The 14986-nt window shown below is 47.0% G+C and overlaps 5 protein-coding genes and 1 non-coding gene across 6 annotated transcripts; 5 read left to right on the forward strand and 1 right to left on the reverse strand.

The window, feature by feature from the left end:
- Nucleotides 1-885: 885 nt before the first annotated feature.
- Nucleotides 886-3636, forward strand: YALI1_E10067g (uncharacterized protein; the record flags this gene model as incomplete). The annotated part of the gene is made up of 1 exon (XM_503690.3): nucleotides 886-3636. One exon carries the CDS (start codon nucleotides 886-888, stop codon nucleotides 3634-3636), a length of 2751 nt encoding a protein of 916 aa, XP_503690.3.
- Nucleotides 3637-4711: 1075 nt separating this feature from the next.
- YALI1_E10105r lies at nucleotides 4712-4794 on the forward strand. Its single transcript has one exon. It is a non-coding gene; the product is annotated as a tRNA-Lys (tRNA).
- A 139-nt stretch (nucleotides 4795-4933) lies between these two features.
- Nucleotides 4934-7576, reverse strand: YALI1_E10134g (uncharacterized protein; the record flags this gene model as incomplete). Its single annotated transcript, XM_503691.3, has 1 exon — nucleotides 4934-7576. The coding sequence occupies one exon, from the start codon at nucleotides 7574-7576 to the stop codon at nucleotides 4934-4936; it is 2643 nt and encodes an 880-aa protein (XP_503691.3).
- Nucleotides 7577-8226: 650 nt separating this feature from the next.
- Nucleotides 8227-8528, forward strand: YALI1_E10140g (uncharacterized protein; the record flags this gene model as incomplete). The annotated part of the gene is made up of 2 exons (XM_068282936.1): nucleotides 8227-8245; nucleotides 8293-8528. 2 exons carry the CDS (start codon nucleotides 8227-8229, stop codon nucleotides 8526-8528), a joined length of 255 nt encoding a protein of 84 aa, XP_068139037.1.
- A 513-nt stretch (nucleotides 8529-9041) lies between these two features.
- On the forward strand, nucleotides 9042-9362 carry YALI1_E10148g (uncharacterized protein; the record flags this gene model as incomplete). Its single annotated transcript, XM_068282937.1, has 2 exons — nucleotides 9042-9168; nucleotides 9214-9362. The coding sequence occupies 2 exons, from the start codon at nucleotides 9042-9044 to the stop codon at nucleotides 9360-9362; spliced, it is 276 nt and encodes a 91-aa protein (XP_068139038.1).
- Nucleotides 9363-10343: 981 nt separating this feature from the next.
- YALI1_E10161g (uncharacterized protein) lies at nucleotides 10344-14972 on the forward strand (the record flags this gene model as incomplete). The annotated part of the gene is made up of 2 exons (XM_503692.4): nucleotides 10344-12350; nucleotides 12402-14972. 2 exons carry the CDS (start codon nucleotides 10344-10346, stop codon nucleotides 14970-14972), a joined length of 4578 nt encoding a protein of 1525 aa, XP_503692.4.
- Between the last annotated feature and the right edge of the window lie 14 nt (nucleotides 14973-14986).

Below are 14986 nucleotides of genomic sequence, written 5' to 3' on the forward strand. Positions count from 1 at the left end.
CTCTCCTTTTAAGTCTCATCAAACTACTTTTACCAATGCCTTGGTGAATTTGTATCTTGAGAAACTATAACCACTTTTTCGGAGTGAAAAACTGGAGGAATTGTGTCCAGGAGATCTTTGCAATCAAAACTATACCAAACACTACCATTTTACTTGGAATATTGCCAAAATTTCGGGGTAATTTTCATTAAAGCCCAAACCCATGCTGTGGAAGTGTATTGCGAAATGTCGATTACATAAGCACACTCAGTTAGGGCTGACAAGAATGCTCCTTTAGTGTCGAAATGCTTGTTCGAGTTCACCCATATTGATATACATCGACTGCGGTAAGTACAGAAACGACACCAGATTTCATTTAGTCCAAAAACATCACCAGATCATCTTCCAGCCTCACTTGTAACTTCTCACAAATCACGCGATCTCTAGGCAGGACATTATGCCATGGCAGCAGAATGGGAAGATATGTTATGAATTTTGATGTGAAAGATTATCAAGCGTAAATAAACACGCGATTGAGAACTATCTCAGCTTTCAGTTTTCAAATCCGATAATAGTTCGATTTTATATGTGTTATTTTACAATTAATATTTTCCTGCACTGTGAACCTCACGATATATCACGATAATCAACTTAATTCCAAAAAATTCGAGAAAAAATCCTAACGAGGACATACAGACTAAACAACGCGAAGGGTGATATATATTTCATCTAAAATACATTACCGTTTACCAATTACTCACAAATCATCCTTACCGCCTAGTCACCCTTTCCCCCAAGTTGCCAGTCACACTTCCTTTCATCCTCTTATGAAACAGCCCCAAACAAAATATATAAAACGGGAAATGTCCAATAAATGACGCCTGAAACCTCACCATTCGTCCAAAAATGTCACAGCCATACCATATGACACTTCCTCTGTCGCAAGAAAGTCCAGCCGACTCACCCAAGGGAGACTCACGGTTCTCTCGCTTCTTCAAGAACTTGCGAGGAAACGACTCCAGAGAAAGCATTGCCACGCGGAAATCAAGCGTTGGAAAACAGCCTCAAGTGCATTTTCAGTCGACAGAATTCCTCTCCCGCGACTCCCCGGACTCAAGCGAGTCACGTGGTCTCCCCACCACTCCAGACGTGGACATCAACCAGTACTTTTTGCAGTTCAACAAACTCACAGGTTATGATTCTAAGATCCCCGAGAAGCCACGTGACCTGGATACCCCCGAACAGAGAGGAATGCTTGGTGTCTATGAGGACTTTATGCGAGCCCAGAGAGGCACACAATGGAGAGACGGAGACTTGGGTCCGATGGAAAGAGAGGCCAAACTCAAGGACGATTACTCAGCTCACAGCAGACCTTCAGATGACTTGAAAATCTCACCAGTAGACCCCAAGTCACATGATCTAGGCACTTCCAGACCCTATGATTGGTCACGTGACGTCGACAACGCTACACTGACCCCCATGACTCCTCATGTTCCCTCTTCGTGCTACAGTATCCACAAGGAGAACCCCTACCTGGAGTCACGTGATGCATCAAGAGATGGAGATAAGTCACGTGAAATCTATGACTTTGTCACCAAGTCTGATGGTAGTTCCAAACCGCGGGGTTACGACAACTGTCATTCTACGACTTCTGATCCTCCTTCGCGCGCGTCCAGAGCGTCACGTGTTTTTTTTGCACTCACTCTGACATGCTTGCTCATAATTCTCAAGACACGTGTAACGACCATTATTCTCAACTATGGCATTGAAGACTCCCAGATATACTCTCAGACTGCTTGTGCTACTCTTAACACCTATGCCGCCACCACTCATTTCGGCCCCAATCTTCTGTACAGTGCAATCACGGGACAGGCAGCTGGTTATGTGGGTGATATGGCTCAGGGTCTGCTACCCGGCAGCGATGTGACTATGAGGACCCCAGGGTTCGTGGATGGCTTGTTAAGTCAAATGAAGCAAGACTATGTCCACAGTCTTACACATACTATTGATTTTGGGGTTGATCTGACCAAGAATACCACCTCCAAGAATGCACGAGACGCTCAGAAGATTCTTTCAGAGGAGCTCAAGCCTCTTCAAGACAATATCACCCTCTTCGAGACCTCTCTCAATTCTCTTTCTGCTAATCTTCTCAAAAATCCAATATTCGGCTTTGAGAAGTCAGGAAACACTTCCCAGCTCAGTCTCGATAGACTCAAGAACGTGAATTTCAGTGACATTTTCTTCTCGGACTTCCTACCTCATTTCCAATCCTCTTTTGACGTTTCCAAATCTTTCCAAAGTCCCTTCTCTTCCGCCAAAGATGCCATTTTGACTGATCTCGACAATTTTAACAATGGAGTGAGGAAGCTGGCGCTCAATTTGCCCACAGCTAAGGCTGTTGCCAAACAGCTGGACAATTCGAGCTACAATCAGCTGTTTTCAACTTTCAAGCTGTGTACCAAAGAGGATGAGATCAAAGAACACTACGAGAAAATGGTACAGAGCATCAATTCAAAGAGCGGAGCTGTTGTGATTCTGTTTGTCGTTTTTGCAGTTATCTTTCTGCTCATCACGTGTTTCCTGGAGTTGTTTGGTTTGACCCGAAAGAAACAGCTCCAGAAGGTGAGCTACCTAAGAAAGCTCAAATTGACAGAGTCCCATGTGGAACCCACCCACTCAAAAAACAAAAGCCACAAACCTCGGGACTTTATTCCCTTCCCACACCACCTGTCTACTCTCACTATCGTCACTGTTGCTGTTGCTGTGTCTTGTATTTGTGACCTTTCTCTGTTGAGCAGTCTGAGGATCTCTGGGGGAGCTCAGATCGAGTTTGTCAGTGACATGTACGAGTATCCCACTGATAATGTCCCAGGCAGTGTCTCTGAGAACGTGAGTGAGCCTGTGGAACATGCGAATGAATTGAATGCTAGAGATCTAGAGTCTGAAGACGACGCGAAACCATTGGGGTACACTGCTGTCGATTACATGGCTATCTTTTCCACAGCAGACAAGCCCTCTGCCACTTTGGTTGAGACTGCTGCTTCTGTTGCTACGCCTGTTCACATCACAGACCTCACGAACAACAGCATTGCGACTCTCCACAACATTTCGTCAGACATTATTAGACTAGTCGACTCTGCAAACATCTACCTGGAGGGCCTGCAGACCAATCTGGAAACCGAATGTCTGTCTTTTCAAAGCCAGCTCCTCAAGGGTGTCAATTCTACGCTGATGAAACTGGAGAAAGACCTTAACGAAGCCGTCGCAAACCGATTTGGATTTGAAAGAGGAGATATTGGATCTCTCAACTCTGACAAGTTCCTAAGTGCTATCTTGGATAAATCTAGACATAAAGTGGCTGCTGGTACAGCCAAACTATTCAAGATAGACTCCAAACAAGCAGTTCTGGCATTCAGCCAGGCCCATATTAACTCACTTCCGGGGTTCGCCCCTCTTCAGACCAAGACCACTATTGCTACAAGTCTCGAGAACCTCGTCGACATGATGCAGAAGGTGGTATTGAGTCAGCAGTGGTTTGCCCTGGGACTCTTCATTGTTTGGATTCTGATCATGATCATTGGAGGAGTGAGGTGGATTCTCGCAATCAAACGAGAAGTGGGTTTTATCAACATGAGGGTCAAAAGATGGGAAGTTTGAAGGACAACTATGGAGTATGATTTTTATGTTTGTTTATCAAAACGAGACGTAGAAGATTTCACTATAGAGTAACAATAGGAGAAGAAATACTCGACAATAAGTTCGTTGAGAAAGTACACACAAGTTCAAGAGCTTCCATTAAAAATATTAAAAGGACTAAAGACCTTTATGACTTTCAGAGCTTCCTTAATGAGTAATAAAGATACCTAGACTTGACATTATTTTAATATTTTAATATTTTTTATTCTAGGAAATAGATTTTAGCTACTTGAGGCCTAAGGACAATATTATACCCGCAAATCGGATTCGGATTCAGTTGTTCAGAAGAGGGAATGTTTGTGTTCGCTTGTTCACGTATTCTTCCTGTTTCTTCTCTCGACTTTTTAAATTTTTTCTATATTTTTTTTCTATATTTTTTATTTATCCTGATGATTCATTTTTTTTTATTTATACTAATGATTCATTACACTCTATCCACTTGTAGTAAGGGTGCGTTCAATAAATCATACACTTCGAATCTTTGCGAATGTGCGCTGCGGGGCGCTGTCGTTGGTTTGTCGACGCTTCGTCTTTTTATTATGTAAATCAATTTTTGATTGCCAGTGGTCACATTTTCTTTGAAATTTGTGAACACAGGCCACTGGCCCTTCGTCGTAAGTACTCACTGCACGGCTTCTTATAGGAGTAAAGAAGCTACTGATCAAAACTGCTGGGAAAATAATTGTTTATTCAATACATGGGAAATGAGAGTATTTATAATAATGGCACCGGACAACCGAGGGGGCCGTAGGTGACGGTCGAGCCTGGGGACTCGGACAGACCCCCCACAATAGTGGATCCTTGCCAGGCACTGACGGGACCCTCTCGAGAGTTGACAGGCAAACGTCAACGCTGCTGACGTTCCGTAGTCGCGATCATCCGCGACGGCCCGGACGTCATACCAGACGGTGATCGAGAGGTGCAGGACTGACAGTTGATGGCAGAGACAGCAACTGAGCTCCGACAGGTCGATGGTCCCGCGGCCGTAGACACAAGAAAATACCAAAAGAAACGTTTCCTAACAAAATTAAAAAATGCCGGCTAGCCTCAATCGAAAGCGTGAGACTTTTAATTCTAAAAAAGCAATCAAGCTGTGGGTTTCAAGCCCCACGTCGGGCTTATTTTTAAATTTTCAACTTCTCAAATGCTACAGTATAATTGAACGTTGCGCATCACTTCTTTTTGGAAACAAAAGAATCATAAAAATTAAGATAAAATACACCAGTCGCCGCCAATCCATCTAATAAGTACATACAAGTTAGTTAAACATCTCTTCTTCCTCGTCATCATCGTCTTCTGGCACAAAGGCCTCGTCCTTATCTCTCTTCTCCTTTTCTTCGGCCGGCTCAGGTCGCATAGCAGCAGCAGCAACAGCCACATCCACCACATTGGGTTCCATCAAGATGTGGTCATCGACAGAATTGGTAGCGTTCTGAACAGCACGCATGAGATCCTCCTCGTTGATGGAGTCGACTGAAAGATCCATCATAGACATATCATCGCCCTCAATGGGAGCTTGCTGCGACTGCTGCGATTCGGAAAGCTGTTCGTCGTGCTCTTCGATTTCAGCTTCCGCAAGAGATCCAATCTGAGCAGCAGCCTTTCGCTTTCTACGAGGTCTGAGACCGTCAGCAGCAGCAGGGTCCTTGGGATCCACATGGCCCTCGTCAACAGCATCCTGAACCACGGTACGAATGAGATCCTCAGCCTTGAGTTGCTCAGCCTCGTCCTTCAACAGCTTGGTGCGTTTCTTTCGAGACTTCTTGGGGGCTGAAGTTGTAGGGGCAGCAGGAAGAGACTTCTCAGACTCGGCATTGGGCTCGTCCACATGAACACGCTTGCTCTTGAGCGGTTTAAGAGGATACCGAGAGCCTTCAGTTCGAGGCTTACCCTTGGGGTTGTGATTGTTGTCAACAACGGTTCGAATCACCTCCTTTGCACCATAGTATTCGGGGAACGACTTAGTAAAGTGCTCTTTGAAGGTGACGTGGTCATACTCCTGTTTAGCGACTCGAACCTCTTCCAGGTAGTTCGGCTTGGATTTGAGAATTCGCAAAGAGTCACTCCAGGCGTGTCTTGATCGATGAGGGTACAGGCTGTGGAGTTTCATCATGGCAGCCACAGGAGTCTTTTCCGAGTGAGCGATCGCCAGGAGAGCCTTTCTCTCCTTGTCATCCAGTCGCTTCTTGACGTTGAATGCTCGAGAACGGGTATACAGCTCATTCCAATCAACAGCCTCCTTTGGTTTGCTCTGGGCAGAGATCAGGAAGTCCTTTATTTGATGCCAGTCAATTCCATAGGGGTAGTTGTGACGCTGGAGGCGGGCGATCTCGTTCTGAGACATTTCGGTGGTGATAGTGACGAGTCTCTGACGAACTAGCTCAGGGTCTCTGTTCAAAACATACGACACCGTCTGAACAAGCACCTCAATGGTGACATTGTTTTCTGTGGCGGTCTTGTTAGCTGCGTAAATCACCTTATCCTGAGTTCGGGTGAACTTGGAGGTATCATAACCAGAGGGCAGGGTCTGTTGAGGCCTGGGAACATTAGCAAGCACCTCCTCAGGTTCGGGAATGGGGTTGGGAATATGTTCGGGGATAGGCTCGGATGGAGGCTCTGGTTGGGGCTCTTCAACAACTGTATCTTCTTCACCAATGATGCTGAACTTATTGTCCTTGAACCTGTAAACATCGGGATACTGCTCCACAAACAGCTCTTCACTTTCTCGTTCGCTGAAACGAGCTGCAGCGATTCGAGTGGTTTTCGAAACACTGCCCTTGTCTGCCAGCAATCTATAGTATCTCTTGTGCCACTGCTGAAGGCTCTTGTGCGGATACTTTCGATGAACAGCTCGAGCTCCATCGAAAATGGTAGCAGCTACCTCCAGATGCGCCATCAGACATCGGTCTTCGTTGGTCGAGAACTTGCCAGCCTCCCATGACACAGCCTCGGTGATTTCGGGCCATTTCAGGTCTGCCACCGTCGAGTTTTCGTCCAAATTCATGATTGCAGATTCGAATTTTGGCCAATCGACGTTCTCAGGCAATGCGGACTCTTTGAGCGCAAGTGTGACCATCTCCGACTCTTGTCGCAGCTCAGCCAGATGTTTCCTGATAGTATAGGGACCGATCGAAAGCACAAATTCAAGAATCTTGAGCAACAAACGGTCGGGAACGCGCTTGGAGGCAAACAGGGCATTTGTGTCTAGGATGAACTTGTCCTCAGAGCTGGAAAACATGGTCTGGGGTCCATCGGCGTCTCCTTCGTCGTCCTCCTTGTCATCTTCATCAAACCACGGTCGATTGGGGTCTGAATTTGTCGAATAGAACCGCGGGAACTTTTGTTGAAAGTATGCGAGGGTTGTATCAAGAATGAACATGCGCTCAGCGTCCTTCATTCGAGTCTCCAGCTGTTCAGGAGAATACTGGTTCTTCAACAGCGTGTATCGGCTTCTCCAATGTTTCTTCAGGCGATGCGGAAACTGCTGTCCAAGCTGGTCGATGGCATCGTGTAACGACGTACTCGTGTACACGTGATATAGCAACAGCACATCTTCAATGGGGTCAAACTTGGCCCACACATTATCTCTGGAGTTGGAAGAAGCCCGTAGAGCGCTCCAGTTTCTGTCTGAGAGAAAGGTGAATAGCGACTCCCAATCAATCGTGCTTGGGTACCGTGCGTGTCGTATTCGCTTGATTTGAGATTCGTCCAACCCGCTCAGATAGTCCAGTCTGTGTTTGATATTGTCGACAGAACGGTTCATGGTATGAGACAGCGCTAAAAGCAGGTCATTGTCGGAGACCCTGCCTGTCTGGGCCAGATCCTTGGAGTCGATGATCACCCGGTCATAACCTCTGGTGTATGGCAGAGACAGGGTCGACGAGGTGTTGGGTTCAGTCATAAGGTGTCGAGGTGGTTCTAGAGGAAAAATAATACTGCCGTTGGGAGCACTGGATTCTAATGTCCTGGGGTTTTTTTTTCTTCAGTAATGTAGTGTGGCGTTTTGAGTTGCGAGGCTCGGTAGGGTAAGGGTTGAGATCGGACGATGCACGTACGATCACGACAGCTTTGAGTTGGTCTTAATCTGTGCTGAACCGGCCGTTTTGCGTACGAGTTTTGCGGGTTTTTATGTTTCTGACGAAAAGAAGCAAAATCTATGATCTTTTCTGACCTTCTTCTGGTTTATATGTCTCGGAATTATGGACTGCTCGTATCGTGCAAAAGTATGTGCGATAAAAAGTGGTAGTCCATAAACTCAACAATCTAAACTTTATGCCATGCGGGTTGGGGAGGGAACCGCTGTAGTGGGCGCTATAGGCCAGTTGGACCTGATATTTTTTGAATTGCCATTCTCTGCTGCTTTCCAGATGTATTGACAAGTTTTCAGCGAGTTTTACCGCCTCTACCACCCCTTTTTCAACCTCCCTCAAAACTGCTGAAATTAACGGAACTCTAATTTAACGACTCTAGTTGGAGGCTCTTTTGTTAGCACAGTAAAACATCCAGACTTAGCAAGTGGCACCATCTTCTCTTTGGCACTTCTCCGCGGCAATGCACTTATATAACGGTGGTGATTCGGTATCGAAAAGAGCGCAACGAACTCGGGCTTCTTCTGAGTAAGAAAATCGCTGACTAGTGATAAGGACCAGGCATGCTGCTACAGTGGCCGATCTCTGACTTCAGAACCATGGACTACTCTGGTATGTTCCCATGTGCCCTTATCAAAACGGAATTACCTCCCGCGGGTACAGTACCCCTGCTTAGCGCAACTCGTATTTGACAATTTGATACGTCTGAAGACGCCCGAAAACTCACCTTTTGTGGCGGAACATTTCCCCGAGGTTACTCACTAGTGCGGGTGGCAGGTTGCACGCTACTTGTACTCGCAGTTGCCGTGGGGTACAGTACAGTCCGAGGTCGATTGGGTTTAAGGAGTTGAACCTGAGTGATGTATGGTGATAAAATGGATACTGGGCCATCACGAAGGGTCGAACACAGCAGGTGCACTTCAGCAGTTGAGACCCCTGTCGTATGTCTGCATTGCTGCCGGGTCTGCTCTCTGGAATGTCTCCAGATTATTCGAGTCTAGCCTGCAACTAAAGCGCTCACATGGGTTGCGACTCTTGTGGAAAGCAGGTTTTGCCGACATTAGTCTGGGGAAATGTAGGCAGACGTTCCACGCTGAGTTGCGTGTTGCTGCCTATGTCAGGAGTTGCGAATGGCTTTTTGATTAAAACTTCTCCGGGGCTGGACCAAGGTCACATGCACTTGTTTCAGGGCAATGGTGATATGCGACTGTCTCTTTGGACGGGTGAAGTGAAGTTCGCTTTCAGAAATTGCTTTTCGACAGCTGAAAGCGGAGAGGAATGAGAACTCTTGAGGCACATTTGACTGATGCTGGTAGGGGTATGGTACTACAATCAGTAGAGGTTCATCATCTACTACACATTACCGAACAGTACTTACTACTCGAAACCCTCCTATCAAGTTCCAGTACAGTCGCGTAACAAAATAATCAGTGCTTTCTCGAGAGACTAGCCTCTGCCTACAAGTACTATACCGCCGAGAGTTGTTTACAAGTACCAGGGCAGTACAGGGTTGAAATATTGAAGGATTATAAGTACTGTACTTGTACTTGTACACGACTTCGATTTAGAACATTGTTAATGAACCTCACGCTGAGATAACACTACCAACTTGCCGTATCTTATATCCATTACACCCATATTCGTCTCGAGGAAGAACATGACTTCTCGTTACACTACAGATTGAACTGCAACAGTATCCCCTTTATCTGTTCCAATTATTGGAATAGTTGAATTGGAACTCTTTATCTGGTAATAGTCGAGTCCCTAAGGGAAGATGTTTACATGTCTACAGATCATGATGGTTCGCTCTTGGGTCAGGGAAAAGGACATGTTACATCAATCAAGATATGTTACAGTCATCAGTAACGACATATAATCTAGACTTGCTCAGTTCAGCATCCTTTCTTTGATAGATATACTTTGGAGATACAAGATACCGTACCTCCAAGCAGTGCTTTCATCCGGACCTCTTGCTAATCAAGAGAGCCCTAACCAAGGGAGCGAGACCGCAAGCACAACACACTACAAGCACAAATACTGCAAGCTACAAATCCCTCACGAGATCCAACTTCCCTTTTATCACCCTATGTCACACCTCTATCTCCAAGTACTGTACAGTAACTACAGAACTTGGAGATACAGAATTACAGAACTACTACTCCAACCACTCCAACAAGATATGCAAGATTAGCTCTATTTGGTATGAAACTCAGACCTAATAATCGTCATCTGACTGGGTACTCAGGGGAGATAGCAGGGACTCTTGGAGGCTATCAATGAGAAAGGGATAGTTCTGGAAGTAGTTGAATGTAGTTAGTAAGTCGTTTCCCCTTCTCTCTATGCATTTACGGTCTCGCTAAGGTCTCCCGTTCTTCCCCACTTGGCCCGCCCTCTACACTCCCTACACTCCCAACAAAGATAGTTACATCTCACCTTATCGTTGCCTGGACGGTAATTAAACTTTGACCCACATGATAGTGCATCATGGCACAGCTGCAGACCCCTCCGAAAACACCACCTTCATAACCTGACACACAACACACAACAACACTTCCCGCATCTAATACACCGCTTCAACACATGAACTGGATCCCCAACGTGCAGAAGCGGGCGTTTCACTACGTGCTGAACCGCCTGGCGCTGTTTTCGGACCTGGAGCTCGACAATATGGACATTTCGCTAGGGACGGCGCAGAAGGCGGCGCTAACTAACGTCAAACTCGATCCCGACCGTGTCAGTCTTCCAGCAGGCATGTACATGCGCTCTGGAAAGATCGACGAGGTGTCGGTGGAGATGCGGCTTTTGGGGGGCGCGGGAATTGCCGTCAAGATCGATGGCGTGCATATCACGGCATCCATGAAACAGATGGACGTGGAGACCGCCACCGAGCACGTGGAGGAGTTTCTGGAAAGGACGACGGCTGATCTGGCGGCATCGATCCTGTCGGAAGACCTGTCCGCGTCACTACAGATCGATCCAGCAGAAGAGCCACCACTGCTGGGCATGGGCGGGTCAGGAATCAGTGAGGCACTAGTCAAAAAGGTGACACAGACAGTGCTAAGTCAACTGACAGTGGATGTCACAAACGTGCACGTGACGCTATTTGTGGCTGCAGACGACAAAATGGATCTAGTTGTGGACGAGGTCAGACTGAGACCACAAGGAGGACAGGAGATGGCCCTGGAAGTGAGGGGAGTCAAGATGAAGGTAATGGACAAGAAGGCTCGAGGCACAAGCGGCCCGGTAACAGCAGGATCCACAGCACATGCAACAACAGGGTTCACCTCAGAATCAGATTCAGATTCAGACACAGACCCGTTCTCAAATGCAAAGAAGTCTCTCCTTCAATCAACCATTTTTTCGCATGAGGAGGCCAGCAGCATTTACATGAGTGCGATAGCCGAGTCTGCCAATCTCGGATTTGAGTCTGATCCACTCTTTGGGGTGTTTTACGTCGACACTATTGACGTTCTGGTTTTCCTAGGAGAGGAAATGAGAGTCAGTTGTGAGGTCGGTATTGTCAGAGCCAGTCTCGACCTGTTGCCGACTGTGATTCTATCATTGGTTAAGGTGGGAAATGGTGGAAGTGGTGGTAAGAAGTCTCGTGATTCAGAAACAAAAGAGGGGACTGCTATGGACTTGAATATGAGCATCAAGTCGATTTCGGCATCGATTTGCCAGTTGGGTGACGACTGGGAGTTTAAGAACATTGACACAAATCTGCTTTTCTCTCTCTCCGATATTTCTGGATCGTCTGGAGCTTTCCACAAGCTCCAGATTGGTGTTTGTGAGGTGAAGAGGGGCTCTACTCGAGTGTTTGGCTTCGAAAGCGACGAGAAGAACACAGACGATGAGGAACCCACACCACGAGATTCCGATATTCTCCTCAAAGCCTCTTCGGCTTCTTTCACGTTGGTTCTACCCAAGAAGGCTGTTGGCGTGTTTACCATCCCTGATCTCATCGACGTGGTTAGCTTGATTACTTATCTCTTGTCGTTAATTGAGTCCAAGCAGCAGAAGGCGGCAACTATGACTGAATGTAGTGAAAGGGCCGGCGCATCGAAGACTACTGTTCAAACAAACACTTTTGATTTCGACGTCGCCGGACACAAGCTGTACATTTTGCCTATTCGACTATCTAACGGCCAGATGTCACTATCACGTGTTTCGTTCGGCGATGTTCATGTCAAGGGAATTTCGTTTGAGAATTCTATCGTGTCGGTTGACAAGGTGGATTTTGATATTGGTCTGCCGATCGTTGAGGAGCTCCACCAGCTACTTCTACCTATCATCGATGCGATGAACAGTGCAAAGAACCGACCAGTTCCCGCATCAGTACAGACCGCACCCCCCAAGCTGCTTCGGATCGTCGAGGAGCCTGTGAATGCCTCCTCTCTAGTCATCAATGTGGCGAGGGTGAAAGGAAAGGTTGATCTAGGTGGAAAAGTCGGGGTCATTGAGGTAGTTCTAGGTGGGATTTCTGTTACTGGACCTACTGACAGGATTGAGATCTCCACCGTCGAAATCGGAAGAGATTTGAGCGATCTGGGATTATCAAAGAAGTGGCTTTTGCATCCGCTTAAAAGAGTGAGTATCAATGCGTGATGGAGTATTGACATTTTACATATACTAACACAGGAAAGTAATGTTGTGGTGGAGCTCTCCAGCGGTCAGATTCAGCTCATTACGGTGAAGAACTGTGCACTTGAGTTTTACACTGAGCTACTGGAGCTATTTGGAGGTAAAGGTGATGACACCAAGGCAGCTGAGTTGCAAGAGTCATCTTCACCAGACTCGAGTTCACGTGAGTCCTCCTCTGGCTCGGAATCACCTCCTAAAAGAATTCCTTTGCAGATTCACAACTGCGCTGTTGGACTGAATCCTACAAACTCATCTTCCTCAGCCCAGTTCATTGTCAAGCATGTGACATGTGAAATCAAACCATCACCCACTTTCTCCATGACGTCTTTCATTGGATCAGCATCTCTTCTTTTGATTGATGATGCATCACTGGTTACACCTAATCCTACGGATCTTATGTCTTCCTACCTCGAACAGTACACCTCTGTTGCTAGCTTGACTGCTACGTCTATCTCCATTTCTACTTCGCCTGGTAACCCCACCTGCATCAATATCAATGGAGATACAGTCACACTGAGCACTTGCGCAGATTCTACACAGACTCTTATCCATCTGATCAACAGTCTGAAGCCGGCTGTTGAATTGAGCGGTGCCAAGTTCCAGCTGGAGACTCTGGACCCGTTTCTCAACACATTCCAAGACGTGGATGACTGCTTCTTCAAGGCGAAAAACAAAGACGCGTGTGAATCGTCTTGTTCCTCTGACAATGACGACATTGATATGGTGTCAGACGATGTTCCCAACAACATGTCTTTTGTAGAGAGTTATTATGGGGGTGACAAGCCGAGTCAGAGTCGAAAGAGTGGACGTCAAAAGATGGCTGAAAGCTACACTCATGCTGATTTCCTCCTTGATTCCGATCTGGATAGTCTGGTGAAGAGGGAGAGAGTCCGGTTCGAGGAGATCTGCTTTGAAGAGGATTATTTCGATAAAGAGGAGGAAGACATGCCCGTCATGAGCCGTCCTCGTGCATCTTCTCATGATCTAGCTTCTTCAAATGAGCTACTCACACCGCCCACGGTGGTTATCAACATTGACTTGATTCACAACATTGTCTGCAACTTTCATGACGGTTACGACTGGCAGTACACACGAAATGAAATCAATGGAGCTGTCGACGGCCTCAAAAAACGCATGAAGGAGCGTCCAGTGGTAGAAGAGCCACCCGTAATGACCACCGACCTACTCTTCAACTCAATCTACATTCAGGCAAAGGACGAAGACGATCTGGATGATGTTGTCGGGGAACAGACTGAGCCAGCCAAACCGAAGGAGGCCAATAAATCGCGACGTGGACTTCTTTCTCGGTCAAGCAATCCCCTAGTCCAGGTCTGGCTCCAAGGAATTGCATGTCTTCTTACTGTCTATGCTGGTCTTGAAGACCCCGATCTTCCTCCTGGCCAGGTTCTCAACTCTCTGGATGTTAAAATCAAGGACGTGGAAATCATTGACCATGTGCCAACGTCTACGTGGAACAAATTCCTGACGTACATGCGATCACGTGGAGAACGAGAAGCAGGCGCAGTCATGGCTCACATCACCATGCAAAACGTGAAACCTGTTTCTACACTGTCTTCCCAAGAGGTGATTTGTCACGTGACCATTTTGCCTCTCCGGCTCCATGTGGATCAGGACACGCTTGACTTTTTGACCCGGTTCTTCAACTTCAAGGATGTGCGTACCACTGCTCCCCCAGATGAAACGTTCATTCAAAAGTTTGATATTCGTGATGTGCCTGTCAAGCTCGACTACAAACCTAAGAAAGTGGATTATTCGGGTCTCAAGTCCGGCAAGTCGACCGAGCTTATGAACTTTTTCATCCTGGACGAGTCGGACATGGTGCTTCGGCGCATCAAGCTGCGTGGTATCACCGGGTTTGCTGATCTTGGCCAGAAGCTGAACGATATCTGGATGCCAGACGTACGACGAACGCAATTACCAGGAGTTCTGGCCGGTGTGGCTCCTGTTCGTCCCCTTGTGAACCTCGGAGGTGGAATCCGCAACCTCATTGTTGTACCTGTTCGAGAGTACAAGAAGGATGGACGGGTGGTTCGTTCACTCAACCAAGGAGCATATGCATTTGCCAAGACGACCACCAACGAGCTGGTACGGTTTGGAGCAAAATTGGCGGTTGGTACGCAGAATTTACTGGAGGGTGTGGTGAGTACAGAACGAGCGGGCGAGTCTCGTGATTTGGACGACTCGGATCTCGAGTCCACAACCAAGTACTACACTTACATGGGCTACTCCGACTCCAACAACAAGCTTATTTCTCTATATGCCAATCAGCCCTTGGGTGTGTATGCTGGTCTTCAGGATGCATACTCTTCGTTCGGCAAGCATATGAATGTGGCCAAGACCGCCATTCACAATCTGAGTGAAGACATATCTGAGGCAGATACGGCCGGAGCAGCCGCCTACGCAGTGGTCAAGGCTGCCCCCGTGGCTTTGATCCGTCCTATAATCGGAACTACGGAGGCAGTTTCCAAGACGCTGTTTGGAGTGGCCAATGAGATGGATCCCAGTGGTCGAGAGCTTGCCCGCGATAAGTATAAGGAGGCAAACTAGTATATAGGAGGAAT

The sequence above is a fragment of the Yarrowia lipolytica genome, chromosome 1E (assembly GCF_001761485.1).
Source record: "Yarrowia lipolytica chromosome 1E, complete sequence".
Lineage (NCBI taxonomy): Eukaryota > Fungi > Ascomycota > Dipodascomycetes > Dipodascales > Yarrowia > Yarrowia lipolytica.